We start from the raw sequence: 26,570 nt of genomic DNA on the forward strand, positions 1-26,570 counted from the left end.
ACTTTTGACACTGTATGGTCCACGTCTACCATAAAACCATTGATACTATCGACTATTGACACTGTGCTGTCCACGTCTACCATAAAACTATTGACTATTGACACTGTATGGTCCACGTCTACCATAAAACTATCGACTTTTGACACTGTATGGTCCACGTCTACCATAAAACTATTGAGAATATCGACTATTGACACTGTGTGGTCCACGTCTACCATAAAACTATTGACTATTGACACTGTATGGTCCACGTCTACCATAAAACTATCGACTATTGACACTGTATGGTCCACGTCTACCATAAAACTATCGACTATTGACACTGTATGGTCCACGTCTACCATAAAACTATCGACTATTGACACTGTGTGGTCCACGTCTACCATAAAACTATCGACTATTGACACTGTGTGGTCCACGTCTACCATAAAACTATCGACTATTGACACTGTGTGGTCCACGTCTACCATAAAACTATCGACACTATCGACTATTGACACTGTATGGTAAACGTCTACCATAAAACTATCGACTATTGACACTGTGTGGTCCACCTTCTACCATTAAACTATCGACTATTGACACTGTGTGGTCCACGTCTACCATTAAACTATCGACTATTGACACTGTGTGGTCCACTTCTACCGTAAAACTATCGACTATTGACACTGTATGGTCCACGTCTACCATAAAACTATCGACTATTGACACTGTATGGTCCACGTCTACCATAAAACTATCGACTATTGACAGTGTGTGGTCCACGTCTACCATAAAACTATCGACTATTGACACTGTGTGGTCCACGTCTACCATAAAACTATCGACACTATCGACTTTTGACACTGTATGGTCCACATCTACCATAAAAATATCGACTATTGACACTGTATGGTCCACGTCTACCATAAAACTGTCGACTTTTGACACTGTATGGTCCACGTCTACCATAAAACTATTGATACTATCGACTATTGACACTGTGTGGTCCACGTCTACCATAACACTATTGACTATTGACACTGTATGGTCCACGTCTACCATAAAACTATCGACTATTGACACTGTATGGTCCACGTCTACCATAAAACTATCGACTTTTGACACTGTATGGTCCACGTCTACCATAAAACTATTGATACTATCGACTATTGACACTGTGTGGTCCACTTCTACCATAAAACTATCGACTATTGACACTGTATGGTCCACGTCTACCATAAAACTATGGACTATTGACACTGTATGGTCCACGTCTACCATAAAACTATCGACTTTTGACACTGTATGGTCCACGTCTACCATAAAACTATCAACTATTGACACTGTATGGTCCACGTCTACCATAAAACTATCGACTATTGACACTGTATGGTCCATGTCTACCGTAAAACTATCGACACTATCGACTATTGACACTGTGTGGTCCAGGTCTACCATAAAACTATCGACTATTGACAGTGTGTGGTCCACGTCTACCGTAAAACTATCGATACTATCGACTATCAACACTGTGTTGTCCACGTCTACCGTAAAACTATCGACACTATCGACTATTGACACTGTGTGTTCCACGTCTACCATAAAACTATTGACTATTGACACTGTGTGGTCCACGTCTACCATAAAACTATCGACTATTGACACTGTGTGGTCCACGTCTACCGTAAAACTATCGACACTATCGACTATTGACACCGTATGGTCCACGTCTACCATAAAACTATCGACTATTGACACTGTATGGTCCACGTCTACCATAAAACTATCGACTATTGACACAGTATGGTCCACGTCTACCATAAAACTATCGACTATTGACAGTGTGTGGTCCACGTCTACCATAAAACTATCGAGTGTTGACACTGTGTGGTCCACGTCTACCATAAAACTATCGACACTATCGACTATTGACACTGTATGGTCCACGTCTACCATAAAACTATTGATACTATCGACTATTGACACTGTATGGTCCACGTCTACCATAAAACTATCGACTTTTGACACTGTGTGGTCCACGTCTACCATAAAACTATCGACACTATCGACTATTGACACTGTATGGTCAACGTCTACCATAAAACTATCGACTATTGACACTGTATGGTCCACGTCTACCATAAAACTATCGACTATTGACACTGTATGGTCCACGTCTACCATAAAACTATCGACTTTTGACACTGTATGGTCCACGTCTACCATAAAACTATCGACTTTTGACACTGTATGGTCCACGTCTACCATAAAACTATCGACTATTGACACTGTGTGGTCCACGTCTACCGTAAAACTATCGACACTATCGACTATTGACACTGTGTGGTACACGTCTACCATAAAACTATCGACACTATCGACTATTGACACTGTATGGTCCACGTCTACCATAAAACTATCGACTATTGACACTGTATGGTCCACGTCTACCATAAAACTATTGATACTATCGACTATTGACACTGTGCTGTCCACGTCTACCATAAAACTATTGACTATTGACACTGTATGGTCCACGTCTACCATAAAACTATCGACTTTTGACACTGTATGGTCCACGTCTACCATAAAACTATTGATACTATCGACTATTGACACTGTGTGGTCCACGTCTACCATAAAACTATTGACTATTGACACTGTATGGTCCACGTCTACCATAAAACTATCGACTATTGACACTGTATGGTCCACGTCTACCATAAAACTATCGACTATTGACACTGTGTGGTCCAAGTCTACCATTAAACTATCGACTATTGACACTGTGTGGTCCACGTCTACCATAAAACTATCGACACTATCGACTATTGACACTGTATGGTCCACGTCTACCATAACACTATCGACTATTGACACTGTGTGGTCCACGTCTACCATTAAACTATCGACTATTGACACTGTGTGGTCCACGTCTACCATTAAACTATCGACTATTGACACTGTGTGGTCCACTTCTACCGTAAAACTATCGACTATTGACACTGTATGGTCCACGTCTACCATAAAACTATCGACTATTGACACTGTATGGTCCACGTCTACCATAAAACTATCGACTATTGACAGTGTGTGGTTTACGTCTACCATAAAACTATCGACTATTGACACTGTGTGGTCCACGTCTACCATAAAACTATCGACACTATCGACTTTTGACACTGTATGGTCCACGTCTACCATAAAAATATCGACTATTGACACTGTATGGTCCACGTCTACCATAAAACTATCGACTTTTGACACTGTATGGTCCACGTCTACCATAAAACTATTGATACTATCGACTATTGACACTGTGCTGTCCACGTCTACCATAAAACTATTGACTATTGACACTGTATGGTCCACGTCTACCATAAAACTATCGACTTTTGACACTGTATGGTCCACGTCTACCATAAAACTATTGAGACTATCGACTATTGACACTGTGTGGTCCACGTCTACCATAAAACTATTGACTATTGACACTGTATGGTCCACGTCTACCATAAAACTATCGACTATTGACACTGTATGGTCCACGTCTACCATAAAACTATCGAATATTGACACTGTATGGTCCACGTCTACCATAAAACTATCGACTATTGACATTGTGTGGTCCACGTCTACCATAAAACTATCGACTATTGACACTGTGTGGTCCACGTCTACCATAAAACTATCGACACTATCGACTATTGACACTGTATGGTAAACGTCTACCATAAAACTATCGACTATTGACACTGTGTGGTCCACGTCTACCATTAAACTATCGACTATTGACACTGTGTGGTCCACGTCTACCATTAAACTATCGACTATTGACACTGTGTGGTCCACTTCTACCGTAAAACTATCGACTATTGACACTGTATGGTCCACGTCTACCATAAAACTATCGACTATTGACACTGTATGGTCCACGTCTACCATAAAACTATCGACTATTGACAGTGTGTGGTCCACGTCTACCATAAAACTATCGACTATTGACACTGTGTGGTCCACGTCTACCATAAAACTATCGACACTATCGACTTTTGACACTGTATGGTCCACGTCTACCATAAAAATATCGACTATTGACACTGTATGGTCAACGTCTACCATAAAAATATCGACTTTTGACACTGTATGGTCCACGTCTACCATAAAACTATTGATACTATCGACTATTGACACTGTATGGTCCACGTCTACCATAAAACTATTGATACTATCGACTATTGACACTGTGTGGTCCACTTCTACCATAAAACTATTGACTATTGACACTGTATGGTCCACGTCTACCATAAAACTATCGACTATTGACACTGTATGGTCCACGTCTACCATAAAACTATCGACTATTGACACTGTATGGTCCACGTCTACCATAAAACTATCGACTATTGACACTGTATGGTCCACGTCTACCATAAAACTATCGACTTTTGACACTGTATGGTCCACGTCTACCATAAAACTATCAACTATTGACACTGTATGGTCCACGTCTACCATAAAACTATCGACTATTGACACTGTATGGTCCATGTCTACCGTAAAACTATCGACACTATCGACTATTGACACTGTGTGGTCCACGTCTACCATAAAACTATCGACTATTGACAGTGTGTGGTCCACGTCTACCGTAAAACTATCGATACTATCGACTATCAACACTGTGTTGTCCACGTCTACCGTAAAACTATCAACACTATCGACTATTGACACTGTGTGTTCCACGTCTACCATAAAACTATTGACTATTGACACTGTGTGGTCCACGTCTACCATAAAACTATCGACTATTGACACTGTGTGGTCCACGTCTACCGTAAAACTATCGACACTATCGACTATTGACACCGTATGGTCCACGTCTACCATAAAACTATCGACTATTGACACTGTATGGTCCACGTCTACCATAAAACTATCGACTATTGACACTGTATGGTCCACGTCTACCATAAAACTATCGACTATTGACAGTGTGTGGTCCACGTCTACCATAAAACTATCGACTGTTGACACTGTGTGGTCCACGTCTACCATAAAACTATCGACACTATCGACTATTGACACTGTATGGTCCACGTCTACCATAAAACTATCGACTATTGACACTGTATGGTCTTCGTCTACCATAAAACTATCGACTTTTGACACTGTATGGTCCACGTCTACCATAAAACTATTGATACTATCGACTATTGACACTGTATGGTCCACGTCTACCATAAAACTATCGACTTTTGACACTGTGTGGTCCACGTCTACCATAAAACTATCGACACTATCGACTATTGACACTGTATGGTCAACGTCTACCATAAAACTATCGACTATTGACACTGTATGGTCCACGTCTACCATAAAACTATCGACTATTGACACTGTATGGTCCACGTCTACCATAAAACTATCGACTTTTGACACTGTATGGTCCACGTATACCATAAAACTATCGACTTTTGACACTGTATGGTCCACGTCTACCATAAAACTATCGACTATTGACACTGTGTGGTCCACGTCTACCGTAAAACTTTAGACACTATCGACTATTGACACTGTGTGGTCCACGTCTACCATAAAACTATTGACTATTGACAGTGTGTGGTCCACGTCTACCATAAAACTATCGACTGTTGACACTGTGTGGTCCACGTCTACCATAAAACTATCGACACTATCAACTATTGACACTGTATGGTCCACGTCTACCATAAAACTATCGACTATTGACACTGTATGGTCTTCGTCTACCATAAAACTATCGACTTTTGACACTGTATGGTCCACGTCTACCATAAAAAAATTTATACTATCGACTATTGACACTGTATGGTCCACGTCTACCGTAAAACTATCGACTTTTGACACTGTGTGGTCCACGTCTACCATGAAACTATCGACACTATCGACTATTGACACTGTATGGTCAACGTCTACCATAAAACTATCGACTATTGACACTGTATGGTCCACGTCTACCATAAAACTATCGACTATTGACACTGTATGGTCCACGTCTACCATAAAACTATCGACTTTTGACACTGTATGGTCCACGTCTACCATAAAACTATCGACTGTTGACACTGTGTGGTCCACGTCTACCATAAAACTATCGACACTATCGACTATTGACACTGTATGGTCCACGTCTACCATAAAACTATTGATACTATCGACTATTGACACTGTGCTGTCCACGTCTACCATAAAACTATTGACTATTGACACTGTATGGTCCACGTCTACCATAAAACTATCGACTTTTGACACTGTATGGTCCACGTCTACCATAAAATTATTGATACTATCGACTATTGACACTGTGTGGTCCACGTCTACCATAAAACTATTGACTATTGACACTGTATGGTCCACGTCTACCATAAAACTATCGACTATTGACACTGTATGGTCCACGTCTACCATAAAACTATCGACTATTGACACTGTATGGTCCACGTCTACCATAAAACTATCGACTATTGACACTGTGTGGTCCACGTCTACCATAAAACTATCGACTATTGACACTGTGTGGTCCACGTCTACCATAAAACTATCGACTATTGACACTGTGTGGTCCACGTCTACCATAAAACTATCGACACTATCAACTATTGACACTGTATGGTCCACGTCTACCATAAAACTATCGACTATTGACACTGTGTGGTCCACGTCTACCATTAAACTATCGACTATTGACACTGTGTGGTCCACGTCTACCATTAAACTATCGACTATTGACACTGTGTGGTCCACTTCTACCGTAAAACTATCGACTATTGACAATGTATGGTCCACGTCTACCATAAAACTATCGACTATTGACACTGTATGGTCCACGTCTACTATAAAACTATCGACTATTGACAGTGTGTGGTTTACGTCTACCATAAAACTATCGACTATTGACACTGTGTGGTCCACGTCTACCATAAAACTATCGACACTATCGACTTTTGACACTGTATGGTCCACGTCTACCATAAAAATATCGACTATTGACACTGTATGGTCCACGTCTACCATAAAACTATCGACTTTTGACACTGTGTGGTCCACGTCTACCATAAAACTATCAGCTTTTGACACTGTATGGTCCACGTCTACCATAAAACTATTGAGACTATCGACTATTGACACTGTGTGGTCCACGTCTACCATAAAACTATTGACTATTGACACTGTATGGTCCACGTCTACCATAAAACTATCGACTATTGACACTGTATGGTCCACGTCTACCATAAAACTATCGACTATTGACACTGTATGGTCCACGTCTACCATAAAACTATCGACTATTGACACTGTGTGGTCCACGTCTACCATAAAACTATCGACTATTGACACTGTGTGGTCCACGTCTACCATAAAACTATCGACTATTGACACTGTGTGGTCCACGTCTACCATAAAACTATCGACACTATCGACTATTGACACTGTATGGTAAACGTCTACCATAAAACTATCGACTATTGACACTGTGTGGTCCACGTCTACCATTAAACTATCGACTATTGACACTGTGTGGTCCACGTCTACCATTAAACTATCGACTATTGACACTGTGTGGTCCACTTCTACCGTAAAACTATCGACTATTGACACTGTATGGTCCACGTCTACCATAAAACTATCGACTATTGACACTGTATGGTCCACGTCTACCAAAAAAATATCGACTATTGACAGTGTGTGGTCCACGTCTACCATAAAACTATCGACTATTGACACTGTGTGGTCCACGTCTACCATAAAACTATCGACACTATCGACTTTTGACACTGTATGGTCCACGTCTACCATAAAAATATTGACTATTGACACTGTATGGTCCACGTCTACCATAAAACTATCGACTTTTGACACTGTATGGTCCACGTCTACCATAAAACTATTGATACTATCGACTATTGACACTGTGTGGTCCACGTCTACCATAACACTATTGACTATTGACACTGTATTGTCCATGTCTACCATAAAACTATCGACTATTGACACTGTATGGTCCACGTCTACCATAAAACTATCGACTTTTGACACTGTATGGTCCACGTCTACCATAAAACTATTGATACTATCGACTATTGACACTGTGTGGTCCACTTCTACCATAAAACTATTGACTATTGACACTGTATGGTCCACGTCTACCATAAAACTATCGACTATTGACACTGTATGGTCCACGTCTACCATAAAACTATCGACTATTGACACTGTATTGTCCACGTCTACCATAAAACTATCGACTATTGACACTGTATGGTCCACGTCTACCATAAAACTATCGACTTTTGACACTGTATGGTCCACGTCTACCATAAAACTATCAACTATTGACACTGTATGGTCCACGTCTACCATAAAACTATCGACTATTGACACTGTATGGTCCATGTCTACCGTAAAACTATCGACACTATCGACTATTGACACTGTGTGGTCCACGTCTACCATAAAACTATCGACTATTGACAGTGTGTGGTCCACGTCTACCGTAAAACTATCGATACTATCGACTATCAACACTGTGTTGTCCACGTCTACCGTAAAACTATCGACACTATCGACTATTGACACTGTGTGTTCCACGTCTACCATAAAACTATTGACTATTGACACTGTGTGGTCCACGTCTACCATAAAACTATCGACTATTGACACTGTGTGGTCCACGTCTACCGTAAAACTATCGACACTATCGACTATTGACACCGTATGGTCCACGTCTACCATAAAACTATCGACTATTGACACTGTATGGTCCACGTCTACCATAAAACTATCGACTATTGACACTGTATGGTCCACGTCTACCATAAAACTATCGACTATTGACAGTGTGTGGTCCACGTCTACCATAAAACTATCGACTGTTGACACTGTGTGGTCAACGTCTACCATAAAACTATCGACACTATCGACTATTGACACTGTATGGTCCACGTCTACCATAAAACTATCGACTATTGACACTGTATGGTCTTCGTCTACCATAAAACTATCGACTTTTGACACTGTATGGTCCACGTCTACCATAAAACTATTGATACTATCGACTATTGACACTGTATGGTCCACGTCTACCATAAAACTATCGACTTTTGACACTGTGTGGTCCACGTCTACCATAAAACTATCGACTATTGACACTGTATGGTCCATGTCTACCGTAAAACTATCGACACTATCGACTATTGACACTGTGTGGTCCACGTCTACCATAAAACTATCGACTATTGGCAGTGTGTGGTCCACGTCTACCGTAAAACTATCGATACTATCGACTATCAACACTGTGTTGTCCACGTCTACCGTAAAACTATCGACACTATCGACTATTGAAAACTGTGTGGTAGACGTCTACCATAAAACTATTGACTATTGACACTGTGTGGTCCACGTCTACCATAAAACTATCGACTATTGACACTGTGTGGTCCACGTCTACCGTAAAACTATCGACACTATCGACTATTGACACCGTATGGTCCACGTCTACCATAAAACTATCGACTATTGACACTGTATGGTCCACGTCTACCATAAAACTATCGACTATTGACACTGTATGGTCCACGTCTACCATAAAACTATCGACTATTGACAGTGTGTGGTCCACGTCTAGCATAAAACTATCGACTGTTGACACTGTGTGGTCCACTTCTACCATAAAACTATCGACACTATCGACTATTGACACTGTATGGTCCACGTCTACCATAAAACTATTGATACTATCGACTATTGACACTGTGCTGTCAACGTCTACCATAAAACTATTGACTATTGACACTGTATGGTCCACCTCTACCATAAAACTATCGACTTTTGACACTGTATGGTCCACGTCTACCATAAAACTATTGATACTATCGACTATTGACACTGTGTGGTCCACGTCTACCATAAAACTATCGACTATTGACACTGTATGGTCCACGTCTACCATAAAACTATCGACTATTGACACTGTATGGTCCACGTCTACCATAAAACTATCGACTATTGACACTGTGTGGTCCACGTCTACCATAAAACTATCGACTATTGACACTGTGTGGTCCACGTCTACCATAAAACTATCGACTATTGACACTGTGTGGTCCACGTCTACCATAAAACTATCGACACTATCGACTATTGACACTGTATGGTCCACGTCTACCATAAAACTATCGACTATTGACACTGTGTGGTCCACGTCTACCATTAAACTATCGACTATTGACACTGTGTGGTCCACGTCTACCATTAAACTATCGACTATTGACACTGTGTGGTCCACTTCTACCGTAAAACTATCGACTATTGACACTGTATGGTCCACGTCTACCATAAAACTATCGACTATTGACACTGTATGGTCCACGTCTACCATAAAACTATCGACTATTGACAGTGTGTGGTTTACGTCTACCATAAAACTATCGACTATTGACACTGTGTGGTCCACGTCTACCATAAAACTATCGACACTATCGACTTTTGACACTGTATGGTCCACGTCTACCATAAAAATATCGACTATTGACACTGTATGGTCCACGTCTACCATAAAACTATTGACTTTTGACACTGTATGGTCCACGTCTACCATAAAACTATTGATACTATCGACTATTGACACTGTGCTGTCCACGTCTACCATAAAACTATTGACTATTGACACTGTATGGTCCACGTCTACCATAAAACTATCGACTTTTGACACTGTATGGTCCACGTCTACCATAAAACTATTGAGAATATCGACTATTGACACTGTGTGGTCCACGTCTACCATAAAACTATTGACTATTGACACTGTATGGTCCACGTCTACCATAAAACTATCGACTATTGACACTGTATGGTCCACGTCTACCATAAAACTATCGACTATTGACACTGTATGGTCCACGTCTACCATAAAACTATCGACTATTGACACTGTGTGGTCCACGTCTACCATAAAACTATCGACTATTGACACTGTGTGGTCCACGTCTACCATAAAACTATCGACTATTGACACTGTGTGGTCCACGTCTACCATAAAACTATCGACACTATCGACTATTGACACTGTATGGTAAACGTCTACCATAAAACTATCGACTATTGACACTGTGTGGTCCACCTTCTACCATTAAACTATCGACTATTGACACTGTGTGGTCCACGTCTACCATTAAACTATCGACTATTGACACTGTGTGGTCCACTTCTACCGTAAAACTATCGACTATTGACACTGTATGGTCCACGTCTACCATAAAACTATCGACTATTGACACTGTATGGTCCACGTCTACCATAAAACTATCGACTATTGACAGTGTGTGGTCCACGTCTACCATAAAACTATCGACTATTGACACTGTGTGGTCCACGTCTACCATAAAACTATCGACACTATCGACTTTTGACACTGTATGGTCCACATCTACCATAAAAATATCGACTATTGACACTGTATGGTCCACGTCTACCATAAAACTGTCGACTTTTGACACTGTATGGTCCACGTCTACCATAAAACTATTGATACTATCGACTATTGACACTGTGTGGTCCACGTCTACCATAACACTATTGACTATTGACACTGTATGGTCCACGTCTACCATAAAACTATCGACTATTGACACTGTATGGTCCACGTCTACCATAAAACTATCGACTTTTGACACTGTATGGTCCACGTCTACCATAAAACTATTGATACTATCGACTATTGACACTGTGTGGTCCACTTCTACCATAAAACTATTGACTATTGACACTGTATGGTCCACGTCTACCATAAAACTATCGACTATTGACACTGTATGGTCCACGTCTACCATAAAACTATCGACTATTGACACTGTATGGTCCACGTCTACCATAAAACTATGGACTATTGACACTGTATGGTCCACGTCTACCATAAAACTATCGACTTTTGACACTGTATGGTCCACGTCTACCATAAAACTATCAACTATTGACACTGTATGGTCCACGTCTACCATAAAACTATCGACTATTGACACTGTATGGTCCACGTCTACCGTAAAACTATCGACACTATCGACTATTGACACTGTGTGGTCCACGTCTACCATAAAACTATCGACTATTGACAGTGTGTGGTCCACGTCTACCGTAAAACTATCGATACTATCGACTATCAACACTGTGTTGTCCACGTCTACCGTAAAACTATCGACACTATCGACTATTGACACTGTGTGGTCCACGTCTACCATAAAACTATTGACTATTGACACTGTGTGGTCCACGTCTACCATAAAACTATCGACTATTGACACTGTGTGGTCCACGTCTACCGTAAAACTATCGACACTATCGACTATTGACACCGTGATGGTCCACGTCTACCATAAAACTATCGACTATTGACACTGTATGGTCCACGTCTACCATAAAACTATCGACTATTGACACAGTATGGTCCACGTCTACCATACAGAACTATCGACTATTGACACTGTGTGGTCCACGTCTACCATAAAACTATCGACTGTTGACACTGTGTGGTCCACGTCTACCATAAAACTATCGACACTATCGACTATTGACACTGTATGGTCCACGTCTACCATAAAACTATCGACTATTGACACTGTATGGTCCTCGTCTACCATAAAACTATCGACTTTTGACACTGTATGGTCCACGTCTACCATAAAACTATTGATACTATCGACTATTGACACTGTATGGTCCACGTCTACCATAAAACTATCGACTTTTGACACTGTGTGGTCCACGTCTACCATAAAACTATCGACACTATCGACTATTGACACTGTATGGTCAACGTCTACCATACACGACACTATCGACTATTGACACTGTATGGTCCACGTCTACCATAAAACTATCGACTATTGACACTGTATGGTCCACGTCTACCATAAAACTATCGACTTTTGACACTGTATGGTCCACGTCTACCATAAAACTATCGACTTTTGACACTGTATGGTCCACGTCTACCATAAAACTATCGACTATTGACACTGTGTGGTCCACGTCTACCGTAAAACTATCGACACTATCGACTATTGACACTGTGTGGTACACGTCTACCATAAAACTATCGACACTATCGACTATTGACACTGTATGGTCCACGTCTACCATAAAACTATCGACTATTGACACTGTATGGTCCACGTCTACCATAAAACTATTGATACTATCGACTATTGACACTGTGCTGTCCACGTCTACCATAAAACTAATGACTATTGACACTGTATGGTCCACGTCTACCATAAAACTATCGACTTTTGACACTGTATGGTCCACGTCTACCATAAAACTATTGATACTATCGACTATTGACACTGTGTGGTCCACGTCTACCATAAAACTATTGACTATTGACACTGTATGGTCCACGTCTACCATAAAACTATCGACTATTGACACTGTATGGTCCACGTCTACCATAAAACTATCGACTATTGACACTGTGTGGTCCAAGTCTACCATTAAACTATCGACTATTGACACTGTGTGGTCCACGTCTACCATAAAACTATCGACACTATCGACTATTGACACTGTATGGTCCACGTCTACCATAACACTATCGACTATTGACACTGTGTGGTCCACGTCTACCATTAAACTATCGACTATTGACACTGTGTGGTCCACGTCTACCATTAAACTATCGACTATTGACACTGTGTGGTCCACTTCTACCGTAAAACTATCGACTATTGACACTGTATGGTCCACGTCTACCATAAAACTATCGACTATTGACACTGTATGGTCCACGTCTACCATAAAACTATCGACTATTGACAGTGTGTGGTTTACGTCTACCATAAAACTATCGACTATTGACACTGTGTGGTCCACGTCTACCATAAAACTATCGACACTATCGACTTTTGACACTGTATGGTCCACGTCTACCATAAAAATATCGACTATTGACACTGTATGGTCCACGTCTACCATAAAACTATCGACTTTTGACACTGTATGGTCCACGTCTACCATAAAACTATTGATACTATCGACTATTGACACTGTGCTGTCCACGTCTACCATAAAACTATTGACTATTGACACTGTATGGTCCACGTCTACCATAAAACTATCGACTTTTGACACTGTATGGTCCACGTCTACCATAAAACTATTGAGACTATCGACTATTGACACTGTGTGGTCCACGTCTACCATAAAACTATTGACTATTGACACTGTATGGTCCACGTCTACCATAAAACTATCGACTATTGACACTGTATGGTCCACGTCTACCATAAAACTATCGACTATTGACACTGTATGGTCCACGTCTACCATAAAACTATCGACTATTGACATTGTGTGGTCCACGTCTACCATAAAACTATCGACTATTGACACTGTGTGGTCCACGTCTACCATAAAACTATCGACACTATCGACTATTGACACTGTATGGTAAACGTCTACCATAAAACTATCGACTATTGACACTGTGTGGTCCACGTCTACCATTAAACTATCGACTATTGACAGTGTGTGGTCCACGTCTACCATTAAACTATCGACTATTGACACTGTGTGGTCCACGTCTACCATAAAACTATCGACACTATCGACTTTTGACACTGTATGGTCCACGTCTACCATAAAAATATCGACTATTGACACTGTATGGTCCACGTCTACCATAAAACTATCGACTTTTGACACTGTATGGTCCACGTCTACCATAAAACTATTGATACTATCGACTATTTACACTGTATGGTCCACGTCTACCATAAAACTATTGATACTATCGACTATTGACACTGTGTGGTCCACTTCTACCATAAAACTATTGACTATTGACACTGTATGGTCCACGTCTACCATAAAACTATCGACTATTGACACTGTATGGTCCACGTCTACCATAAAACTATCGACTATTGACACTGTATGGTCCACGTCTACCATAAAACTATCGACTATTGACACTGTATGGTCCACGTCTACCATAAAACTATCGACTTTGACACTGTATGGTCCACGTCTACCATAAAACTATCAACTATTGACACTGTATGGTCCACGTCTACCATAAAACTATCGACTATTGACACTGTATGGTCCATGTCTACCGTAAAACTATCGACACTATCGACTATTGACACTGTGTGGTCCACGTCTACCATAAAACTATCGACTATTGACAGTGTGTGGTCCACGTCTACCGTAAAACTATCGATACTATCGACTATCAACACTGTGTTGTCCACGTCTACCGTAAAACTATCAACACTATCGACTATTGACACTGTGTGTTCCACGTCTACCATAAAACTATTGACTATTGACACTGTGTGGTCCACGTCTACCATAAAACTATCGACTATTGACACTGTGTGGTCCACGTCTACCGTAAAACTATCGACACTATCGACTATTGACACCGTATGGTCCACGTCTACCATAAAACTATCGACTATTGACACTGTATGGTCCACGTCTACCATAAAACTATCGACTATTGACACTGTATGGTCCACGTCTACCATAAAACTATCGACTATTGACAGTGTGTGGTCCACGTCTACCATAAAACTATCGACTGTTGACACTGTGTGGTCCACGTCTACCATAAAACTATCGACACTATCGACTATTGACACTGTATGGTCCACGTCTACCATAAAACTATCGACTATTGACACTGTATGGTCTTCGTCTACCATAAAACTATCGACTTTTGACACTGTATGGTCCACGTCTACCATAAAACTATTGATACTATCGACTATTGACACTGTATGGTCCACGTCTACCATAAAACTATCGACTTTTGACACTGTGTGGTCCACGTCTACCATAAAACTATCGACACTATCGACTATTGACACTGTATGGTCAACGTCTACCATAAAACTATCGACTATTGACACTGTATGGTCCACGTCTACCATAAAACTATCGACTATTGACACTGTATGGTCCACGTCTACCATAAAACTATCGACTTTTGACACTGTATGGTCCACGTATACCATAAAACTATCGACTTTTGACACTGTATGGTCCACGTCTACCATAAAACTATCGACTATTGACACTGTGTGGTCCACGTCTACCGTAAAACTTTAGACACTATCGACTATTGACACTGTGTGGTCCACGTCTACCATAAAACTATTGACTATTGACAGTGTGTGGTCCACGTCTACCATAAAACTATCGACTGTTGACACTGTGTGGTCCACGTCTACCATAAAACTAGCGACACTATCAACTATTGACACTGTATGGTCCACGTCTACCATAAAACTATCGACTATTGACACTGTATGGTCTTCGTCTACCATAAAACTATCGACTTTTGACACTGTATGGTCCACGTCTACCATAAAAAAATTTATACTATCGACTATTGACACTGTATGGTCCACGTCTACCGTAAAACTATCGACTTTTGACACTGTGTGGTCCACGTCTACCATGAAACTATCGACACTATCGACTATTGACACTGTATGGTCAACGTCTACCATAAAACTATCGACTATTGACACTGTATGGTCCACGTCTACCATAAAACTATCGACTATTGACACTGTATGGTCCACGTCTACCATAAAACTATCGACTTTTGACACTGTATGGTCCACGTCTACCATAAAACTATCGACTATTGACACTGTGTGGTCCACGTCTACCGTAAAACTTTAGACACTATCGACTATTGACACTGTGTGGTACACGTCTACCATAAAACTATCGACACTATCGACTATTGACACTGTGTGGTCCACGTCTACCATAAAACTATCGACTATTGACAGTGTATGGTCCACGTCTACCATAAAACTATCGACTATTGACACTGTGTGGTCCACGTCTACCATAAAACTATCGACTATTGACACTGTATGGTCCATGTCTACCATAAAACTATCGACTATTGACACTGTGTGGTCCACGTCTACCATAAAACTATCGACTATTGACACTGTGTGGTCCACGTCTACCATAAAACTATCGACACTATCGACTATCGACACTGTGTGGTCCAAGCCTACCATAAAGCTATTGACTATTGACACTGTATGGTCCACGTCTACCGTAAAACTATCGACTATTGACACTGTGTGGTCCACGTCTACCATAAAACTATCGACACTATTGACTATCGACACTATCGACTATTGACACTGTGTGGTCCACGCCTACCATAACACTATTGACTATTGACACTCTGTGATCCACGTCTACCATAAAACTATCGACTATTGACACTGTTTGGTCCACGTCTACCATAAAACTATCGACTATCGACACTGTATGGTCCACGTCTACCATAAAACTATCGACTATCGACACTGTGTGGTCCACGCCTACCATAACACTATTGACTATTGACACTGTGTGGTCCACGTCTACCATAAAACTATCGACTATTGACACTGTGTGGTCCACGTCTACCATAAAACTATCGACACTATCGTCTATTGACACTGTGTGGTCCACGTCTACCATAAAACTATCGACTATTGACACTGTATGGTCCACGTCTACCATAAAACTATCGACACTATCGACTATTGACACTGTATGGTCCACGTCTACCATAAAACTATCGACTATTGACAGTGTGTGGTCCACGTCTACCATAAAACTATCGACTATTGACACTGTGTGGTCCACGTCTACCATAAAACTATCGACACTATCGACTATTGACACTGTATGGTCCACGTCTACCAAAAAACTATCGACTATTGACACTGTATGGTCCACGTCTACCATAAAACTATCGACTTTTGACACTGTATTGTCCACGTCTACCATAAAACTATCGACTATTGACACTGTATGGTCCACGTCTACCATAAAACTATCGACTATTGACACTGTATGGTCCACGTCTACCATAAAACTATTGACACTATCGACTATCGACACTGTGTGGTCCACGTCTACCATAAAACTATCGACTATTGACACTGTATGGTCCACGTCTACCATAAAACTATTGACTATTGACACTGTATGGTCCACGTCTACCATAAAACTATCGACTATTGACACTGTATGGTCCATGTCTACCGAAAAACTATCGACACTATCGACTATTGACACTGTGTGGTCCACGTCTACCATAAAACTATCGACTATTGACACTGTATGGTCCACGTCTACCATTAAACTATCGACTATTGACACTGTTTGGTCCACGTCTACCATAAAACTATCGACTATTGACACTGTATGGTCCACGTCTACCATAAAACTGTCGACTATTGACAGTGTGTGGTCCACGTCTACCATAAAACTATTGACTATTGACACTGTGTTGTCCACGTCTACCGTAAAACTATCGATACTATCGACTATTGACACTGTATGGTCCACGTCTACCATAAAACTATCGACTATTGACACTGTATGGTCCACGTCTACCATAAAACTATCGACTATTGACACTGTGTGGTCCACATCTACCATACAACTATCGACTATTGACACTGTATGGTCCACGTCTACCGTAAAACTATCGACACTATTGATTATTGACACTGTGGTCCACGTCTACCATAAAACTATCGACTATTGACAGTGTGTGGTCCACGTCTACCATAAAACTATCGACTATTGACACTGTGTGGTCCACGTCTACCATACAACTATCGACTATTGACACTGTGTGGTCCACGTCTACCATAAAACTATCGACTATTGACACTGTGTGGTCCACGTCCACCATAAAACTATCGACTATTGACACTGTATGGTCCACGTCTACCATAAAACTATCGACACTATCGACTATTGACACTGTGTGGTCCACGTCTACCATAAAACTATCGACTGTTGACACTGTGGTCCATGTCTACCATAAAACTTCAATTCATAGCCCGGGTGGTTATTTGCTTAATTCACTGAACACATCAGGCCCTTATTAGAGACAGGCTTCTATTTGAGCCAGGTGTTTATTTCCTTAATGCATACAGCTTTTGCTCATTTGCATTGTTAATTGTTTAATTCCAGCATTCACTTCCAGTATTTTAATCAATGTATTCATTTCCTGCACTGATGTGTTATCATTTACACACTGTGTCACGTTTCTTGTTTCAGTATGCATCTATAAAAATATATATTATTCTCCTATTTGACCGTGCATTTTCTGCAGTTCTTACTTTCGCAACTAGAAGGCAGACTGACAATTTCCGGGGGGTCTGTAGTCCTGAAGTTGTTGACTGTTTTATGCTTACCTAATTTTTATCAAGTGATTACTGAATTATTTAAACCCCTATAGTCGATTGACACACCGGTATGTCAATCTAAGTAACACAATAAACAATTCCCCATCATAATCTCCAGTTTAAGATAGAGATATGGTATCTGTTTTTTTGTATGGAATGCGTCTCAATCCACCGCATCCGCCAATATCGCACTTCCGCGTCTGCGGTGGAAGGTGGCAGAGCTAGAGCGGTGTTTGTCAAACCATGAGACAACCCCACAAAATCGGTCTTCTCAAGAAAATGGCTGTAGCGTCGGAACGCTCTATGACCCCCACAAATGTCAGGGGACTCGTCTGAAGTCAGTACCATCGATGTGCTTATAGTAGCAAAGGCCAAATTCAGTATTTTCTCAAATCATTTTCTTATATATTTTTTTACACCTAAAGGGGTCCTAAAATTCAAAATAAAAAAGCTGAATGATCCATAGTGTGCCCATCGTAAAACAATTCCATATGTCAGCTTAGATGAGTGCTTATCTTGATGTTGTTTTCTTTTATTCATAATATATTTTTTTAAATAATTTGCACAGTCACGTTGCTTTTTTATTTATTTGTTTACCCCTAATCCTTCAGAACATTCCCTATTGATCCCCGACCCCCTTCCTGTTTCCCACCCTTCCTAATGCCTCCCGGTCCCCCCACCCCTAAAATCACAGATAAAAAAGGAAAAATAAATAAATAAACAAAGTAATACAAATAAAATAATAATAATAGTTATTATAATAATGGCATTAATAATAGTTTTAGAAACACCTTATTACAAATATGTCCCAGTTTACAGACCATAATACACATACTTAGCAGATAAATAGTATTCCAGTTGGATAATAACACATGTGTATATGTAGAATAACAATCTAAAGGATGCCATAATAGATGGAGACCAAGGAGAACAGAAGATCAATGATTTCCTAAGGGGGAGGTGTTAAGATTACACATTGACCAACAACTACCCTACTATGATGGACCATTTACCTTGATGTTTTTGATGCTTGGGTTCCACTGGTGCATCTCCTCCACCTTCCACAGGATGTGATGTATCTCTTCTGGGGTGGCGTCTAACACAGTCTCCAGTCTGAAGACTTTCCTGTCCCCAGACACTTTACTGTAGATCACATCCCCATTCTCCTACGACAGACATTTACAGGAAATGTTGTAATGTGGCATCCTTATGATTTCCTTTAACAACACAGTTTCAAGAAGGTTTCTAATGATGTCCTGATTTTCTATAGAACACAGTTACTGTACGTTCTCTTGTGATAGTCTTTCTACTTCATTTGGTCTTGAGATTACAGAACATTTCTCTACTCGAGTTACAACGTTTTGGTAGTGTGGCATCTACAAAGGGACAACCAGCCACGTCGCTTGCTTCCGGTCAAGCTAAACACCTTCTTTGCCCGCTTTGAGGTTAACACAGTGCCACCCACGCGGCCCACTACCAAAGACTGCTTTTCATTGACTTTAGCCCCGCCCTGTGCAACTGGGTCCTGGACTTCCAGGTAGTGAAGGTAGGAACAACACTTTCACTTCGCTGATCCTCAACACAAGGGTGCGTGCTCAGCCCCCTCCTCTACTCCCTGTTCACCCATGACTGCGTGGCCACAAATGGCTGCAACTCAGTCATCGAGTTTGCAGATGACACAACAGTAGTAGGCCTGATTACCAATAATGACAAGACAGCCTACTGGGGGGAGGTGAGGGCCCTGCGAGTGTGGTGCCAGGAAAATAACCTCTCTCTCAATGTCGACAAAACAAAGGAGCTGATCGTGGACTTCAGGAAACAGCAGAGGGAGCACGCCCCTATCCACATCGACGGTATCGCAGTGGAGCAGGTGTAAAGCTTCAAGTTCCTCGACATACACATCACTGATGATCTGAAATTTGGCTTGGCACCTAAAACCCTCACAAACTTCTATAGATGCACAATTGAGAGCATCCTGTCGGGCTGTATCACAGCCTGATACGGCAACTGCATGGCTCTCAGCCGCAGGGCTCTCCAGAGGATGGTGCAGTCTGCCCAATGCATCACCGGGGGCAAACTACCTGCCCTCCAGGGCACCTACAGCATCTGACATCACAGGAAGGCCAAAAAGATCATCAAGGACAATAACCAGCCAAGCCACTGCCTGTTCACCCCATTATCATCCAGAAGGCAAGGTCAGTACAGGTGCATCAAAGCTGGGACCAAGAGACTGAAAAACAGCTTCTATCTCAAGGCCATCAGACTGTTAAACAGCCATCACTAGGCTGCTTCCACCCCATTATGTAAGCCTGGCCACTTTAATAATGGAACAATAGTGACTTTTAATAATGTTTACATATTTTTGCTTTATCAAATAAAATGTTAAATCTCATATGTATATACTGTATGCTATTCTACTGTATTTTAGTCTATGCCACTCCGACGTTGTTCATCCTAATATTTATATGTTTCTTAATTCCATTCTTTTACCTTTAGATTTGTGTGTATTGTTGTGAATTGTTAGATATTACTGCACTGTTGGAGCTAGAAACACAAGCATTTCGCTACACCCGCAATAACATCTGCTAAATATGTGTATATGTGACCAATACAATTTCGATTTGATTTGATATGCATATTACCGGTACAAGGTTTCCATGGTTATAGCTATTTAGATGAAGTTTTCCTAAATGTCAAAGTAACGGAAAGTGAAAGTTTGGATATGTGGCATTAGTATGCAGCTTTACAACACACCGTTTCAGAAAGTAGAAGAGTAACTGCTGCATTTGGAACAGCTACTGGGTTCCTTATTAAATAACTAATAACACATTTGGTTCTGGGTTCTGAGATTATGGAAAGTGCATTTTTCTCCTACAAGGCAAAAAGTTCCCTACTTAACTAAATTGAATGCACAGGCTGTAAATTGCTTTGGATTAAGAACGTCTGCTAATTGACTAAAATGTAAAATGTTAGAAAGTTAGAAATTGTGGCAACAGTATGCAGCACAAAGTGCCCATGTCAATTATATTTGAAGGGTTTTGAAGACAGGATATCCTTGACAGTTTGGTGGTTTGGCATCAGTACAAGGTTTCCATAGCAATAGCTTTTTTTTGGAGATTGAAAAGATATGCATGAACACATGGAGCAACATATTTTAAAGGGGAAATACATGATGGTTTGACAAAAATCTATATACAAATCCCGGATTGCCTCTTTAATCAACGATGATGTATGGATGTATGGATGATGCACTACCTCTGTGAGTTCTGTTTTCCATCCGTTCTTATCCTCAACAATGTCCAGAGCCTTGGTCAGCGCCTCGTGCCCACGTCTTATGTACAGCAGCTCCTCCTCTTTCAACGGGACTGGGTTGACTACCTCTCTTCTGGAGCTCTCTGTCACAAGTTTACATACACACATGAAAAGGGCCCTCACAGCAGCACTCACTTTATTCAGTTCTATTTGAAGCTGTTTAATATTCAATGGTCAGTACAAGTTATAGTGAAAAGTAAAATAGTAAAATATGTAATTATAACTAAAATAAGGGAAGTTTGTGCTCTGTGTAAAATAATAATGTAATTGAAAATGTGTGCAATTTGTGTATCATCGTCAGGCTTACCACTGTGTTGATGCTGAGCGGTGCCAGTCTGCCAACCCATATGGCTGGTCCATGTTGGTAGTTGGGTCTGCCCATTCCTCTGCATGTGAGCTAGCTCCTGGCCGATCGCTGCGATAGCTCGCCGTTGCAGTCCTGTCGTAGGATGACAATAATAACAACAGTCAGCTTTCATTTGTAGAGCACATTTCATATAGCCTGGTCCCAGATCTGTTGTCTCCTACTATAACCTGGTCCCAGATCTGTTGTCTCCTTCTATAGAATGGTCCCAGATCTGTTGTCTCCTACTATAACCTGGTCCCAGATCTGTTGTCTCCTTCTATAGCCTGGTCTCAGATCTGTTGTCTCCTTCTATAGCCTGGTCCCAGATCTGTTGTCTCCTACTATAACCTGGTCCCAGATCTGTTGTCTCCTTCTATAGCCTGGTCCCAGATCTGTTGTCTCCTTCTATAGCCTGGTCCCAGATCTGTTGTCTCCTTCTATAGCCTGGTCCCAGATCTGTTGAATCGTACTATAGCCTGGTCCCAGATCTGTTGTCTCGTACTATAACCTGGTCCCAGATCTGTTGTCTCCTACTATAACCTGGTCCCAGATCGGTTTGCTCTCTTGTCAACTCCATTGCTCATTATCAAGCCAAACATGTTTAGCATGACACAGACTGCCGCTCAGGCTGCATTTGATACATTCTGCAAGTCAAAGTGTTGTACACTTTGATGAGGACTTCTCAGGATTTCTCTCCACAAACTAAGACTACTACTAGTCACAGCCAAGACGCCATTAACAGCAACAATAGATAACTCCATCCAGATGAACGTGCACTGGCTGGTCCCAGATCTGTTTGTGCTTTCTTGCAATGACCATAGGAGGGAATTGGCAAGGCAGCACTAACTGATCTGGGACCAGGCTATGTGCAGTGTGCAAGACACCGTAATCCTACAATCTATGGAATGAGAGAAAATGTATGCATCTCTTCAGGCCTGCATCCAAAATGGCCCCCTGTAGTGCCCTGGTCAAAAATAATGCACTATATAGGGAATAGGGAGCCACTTAGAACATAACCAAGATTATATAGTTGTATGTTTTTACCTGCCATGGTCCTGAGGTGAGGGTAGGAGATTCCACAGCAGAGCTTCACCATGGCAGGCAGCATACTGTAATGTTGGTGACAGCGACGGCAGCTTGAGTGTGCCAGGCTCCAGGCTTTATAGGACCTCTGAAGGACAAGAAAGGAGATAAGGGGATGGGTTAGAGGATAGGATTGTAAACTGAATTCTGGCCCCAAGGTTGCTGTTAGAGAGACACACACACAGCTGCTTCCAATAGAGGTATTTTATGTGTGCTTCTAAAAAGGAGAGAATAAATCATGAGGATCCATGTATACAATAATAATCCACAACCATTATCAGAATGACACGTCTACATATAGGATGGCCTGTATTCTAGTGAAGGTTCATCCTATATAACTACTGCAGAATGACAAGTCTACTTATAGGACGGCCTGTACTCTAGTGAAGGTTCATCCTATATAACTACTGCAGAATGACAAGTCTACATATAGGATGGCCTGTACTCTAGTGAAGGTTCATCCTATATAACTACTGCAGAATGACAAGTCTACTTATAGGACGGCCTGTATTCTAGTGAAGGTTCATCCTATATAACTACTGCAGAATGACAAGTCTACATATAGGATGGCCTGTACTCTAGTGAAGGTTCATCCTATATAACTACTGCAGAATGACGAGTCTACATATAGGATGGCCTGTATTCTAGTGAAGGTTCATCCTATATAACAAGTAAATTCTATTCATATACTGGCCATACACAGACATATTGTTATTTAACTAGGCAAGCCAGTTAATAAGAACAAATTCTTATTTACAATGACGGCCAAACCCAGACGGCGCTGGGCCAATTGTGCACCGCCCTATGGGACTCCCAATCATGGCCGGATGTGATGCAGCCTGGATTCAAACCAGGAACGGCAGTGATGCCTCTTGCACTGAGATGCAGTGCCTTAGACCACTGCGCCACTCTGGAGTCCGTACACATACACACACAATCTACATATACATAATACACCATAATACACCATAGCTGTTTGGGAGCCTTTTGGACAGAGACTGTTCTCTCTGCTAGCGCACGGCAAGTCTAGGACCAAAAGGCTCCTTAACAGCTTCTACCCCCAAGCCATAAGACTGCTGAACAATTAATCAAATGGCCACCCAGACTATTTACATTGGACCCCCTCCACCCCCCCTTTGTTTTTACACTGCTGCTACTCGCTGTTTATTATCTATCACTTTATCACTTTACAAATGACCTCATCTAACCTGTACCCTCGGACATTGACTCGGTACCGGTACCCACTGTATATAGCCTCGTTATTGTTATGTCATTTTTTTGTGTTACTCTTAGATTTTTCTTTTTTTTTACTTTAGTTTATTTAGTAAATATTTTCTTAACTCTATTTCTTGAACTGGGCTTATAAGTAAACATTTCACAGTAAGGTCTACACCTGTTGCATTCAGCTCATGTGACAAACCAACATTTTTGCAAATTCATTTAAAAAAAAAAAACACTGAAATATCACATTTACATAAGTATTCAGACCCTTTACTCAGTACTTTGTTGAAGCACCTTTGGCAGCGATTACAGATTCGAGTCTTCCTGGGTATGACGCTACAAGCTTAGCACACCTGTATTTGGGGAGTTTCTCCCATTCTTCTCTGCAGATCCTCTCAAGCTTTGTCAGGTTGGATGGGGAGCGTCGCTGCAAAGCTATTTTCAGGACTCTTCAGAGATGTTAAATCGGGTTCAAGTCCAGCTCTGGCTGGGCCACTGAAGGGCATTCAGAGACTTTCTTTGTCATTATGGTGTATTGTGTGTAGATTGATGAGGGGAAAAAATATTTGATCAATTTTAGAATAAGGAAGTAATGTGAAGGGGACCGAACTCTTTCCGAATGCACTCTATGTAATAATTATATATGTTGCTACATGATCCCATATGTGTTATTTCATAGTGTTGATGTCTTCACTATTATTCTACAATGTAGAAGCTCTCTCTCTCTCTCTCTCTCTCTCTCTCTCTCTCTCTCTCTCTCTCTCTCTCGCTCTCAGAGTTTCCCAGATGTTTGACTGGTACTGAGAACCTAGCTGAGCAGGAGACTGAGAACCTAGCTGAGCAGGAGACTGAGAACCTAGCTGAGCAGGAGACTGAGAACCTAGCTGAGCAGGAGACTGAGAACCTAACTGAGCAGGAGACTGAGAACCTAGTTGAGCAGGAGACTGAGAACCTAGTTGAGCAGGAGACTGAGAAACTAGCTGAGCAGGAGACTGAGAACCTAGTTGAGCAGGAGACTGAGAACCTAGCTGAGCAGGAGACTGAGAACCTAGCTGAGCAGGAGACTGAGAACCTAGTTGAGCAGGAGACTGAGAATCTAGCTGAGCAGGGAGACTGAGAACCTAGCTGAGCAGGAGACTGAGAACCTAGTTGAGCAGGAGACTGAGAACCTAGTTGCAGAACAGTTGTGTGTAGTGGTGATTGGTCAGCCCAGGCTGCAGAACAGTTGTGTGTAGTGGTGATTGGTCAGTAAGTAGCCTTGGATTGTGTGAACCAGTAAGTGGCCTTGTATTGTGTGAACCAGTAAGTAGCCTTGTATTGTGTGAACCAGTAAGTAGCCTTGTATTGTGTGAACCAGT

General features: G+C 41.3%; 1 protein-coding gene across 1 annotated transcript in view; it reads right to left on the minus strand.

Moving 5' to 3' along the window:
* LOC106594977 (steroidogenic acute regulatory protein, mitochondrial-like) overlaps positions 1 to 24,016 on the minus strand; it is a 371,865-nt gene extending 347,849 nt beyond the window's left edge. The window contains exons 1-4 of the mRNA XM_045687519.2: positions 23,953 to 24,016; positions 22,894 to 23,001; positions 22,506 to 22,645; positions 20,264 to 20,416 (exon numbers count right to left, since the gene is read on the minus strand). Of these exons, the coding sequence (XP_045543475.1) occupies positions 20,264 to 20,416; positions 22,506 to 22,645; positions 22,894 to 23,001; positions 23,953 to 24,016 (465 nt within the window). The remainder of the gene's footprint in view (positions 1 to 20,263; positions 20,417 to 22,505; positions 22,646 to 22,893; positions 23,002 to 23,952) is intronic.
* Positions 24,017 to 26,570: the final 2,554 nt, after the last annotated feature.

The sequence above is a fragment of the Salmo salar genome, chromosome 01 (genome assembly GCF_965601325.2).
Source record: "Salmo salar chromosome 01, fSalSal1, whole genome shotgun sequence".
NCBI lineage: Eukaryota > Metazoa > Chordata > Actinopteri > Salmoniformes > Salmonidae > Salmo > Salmo salar.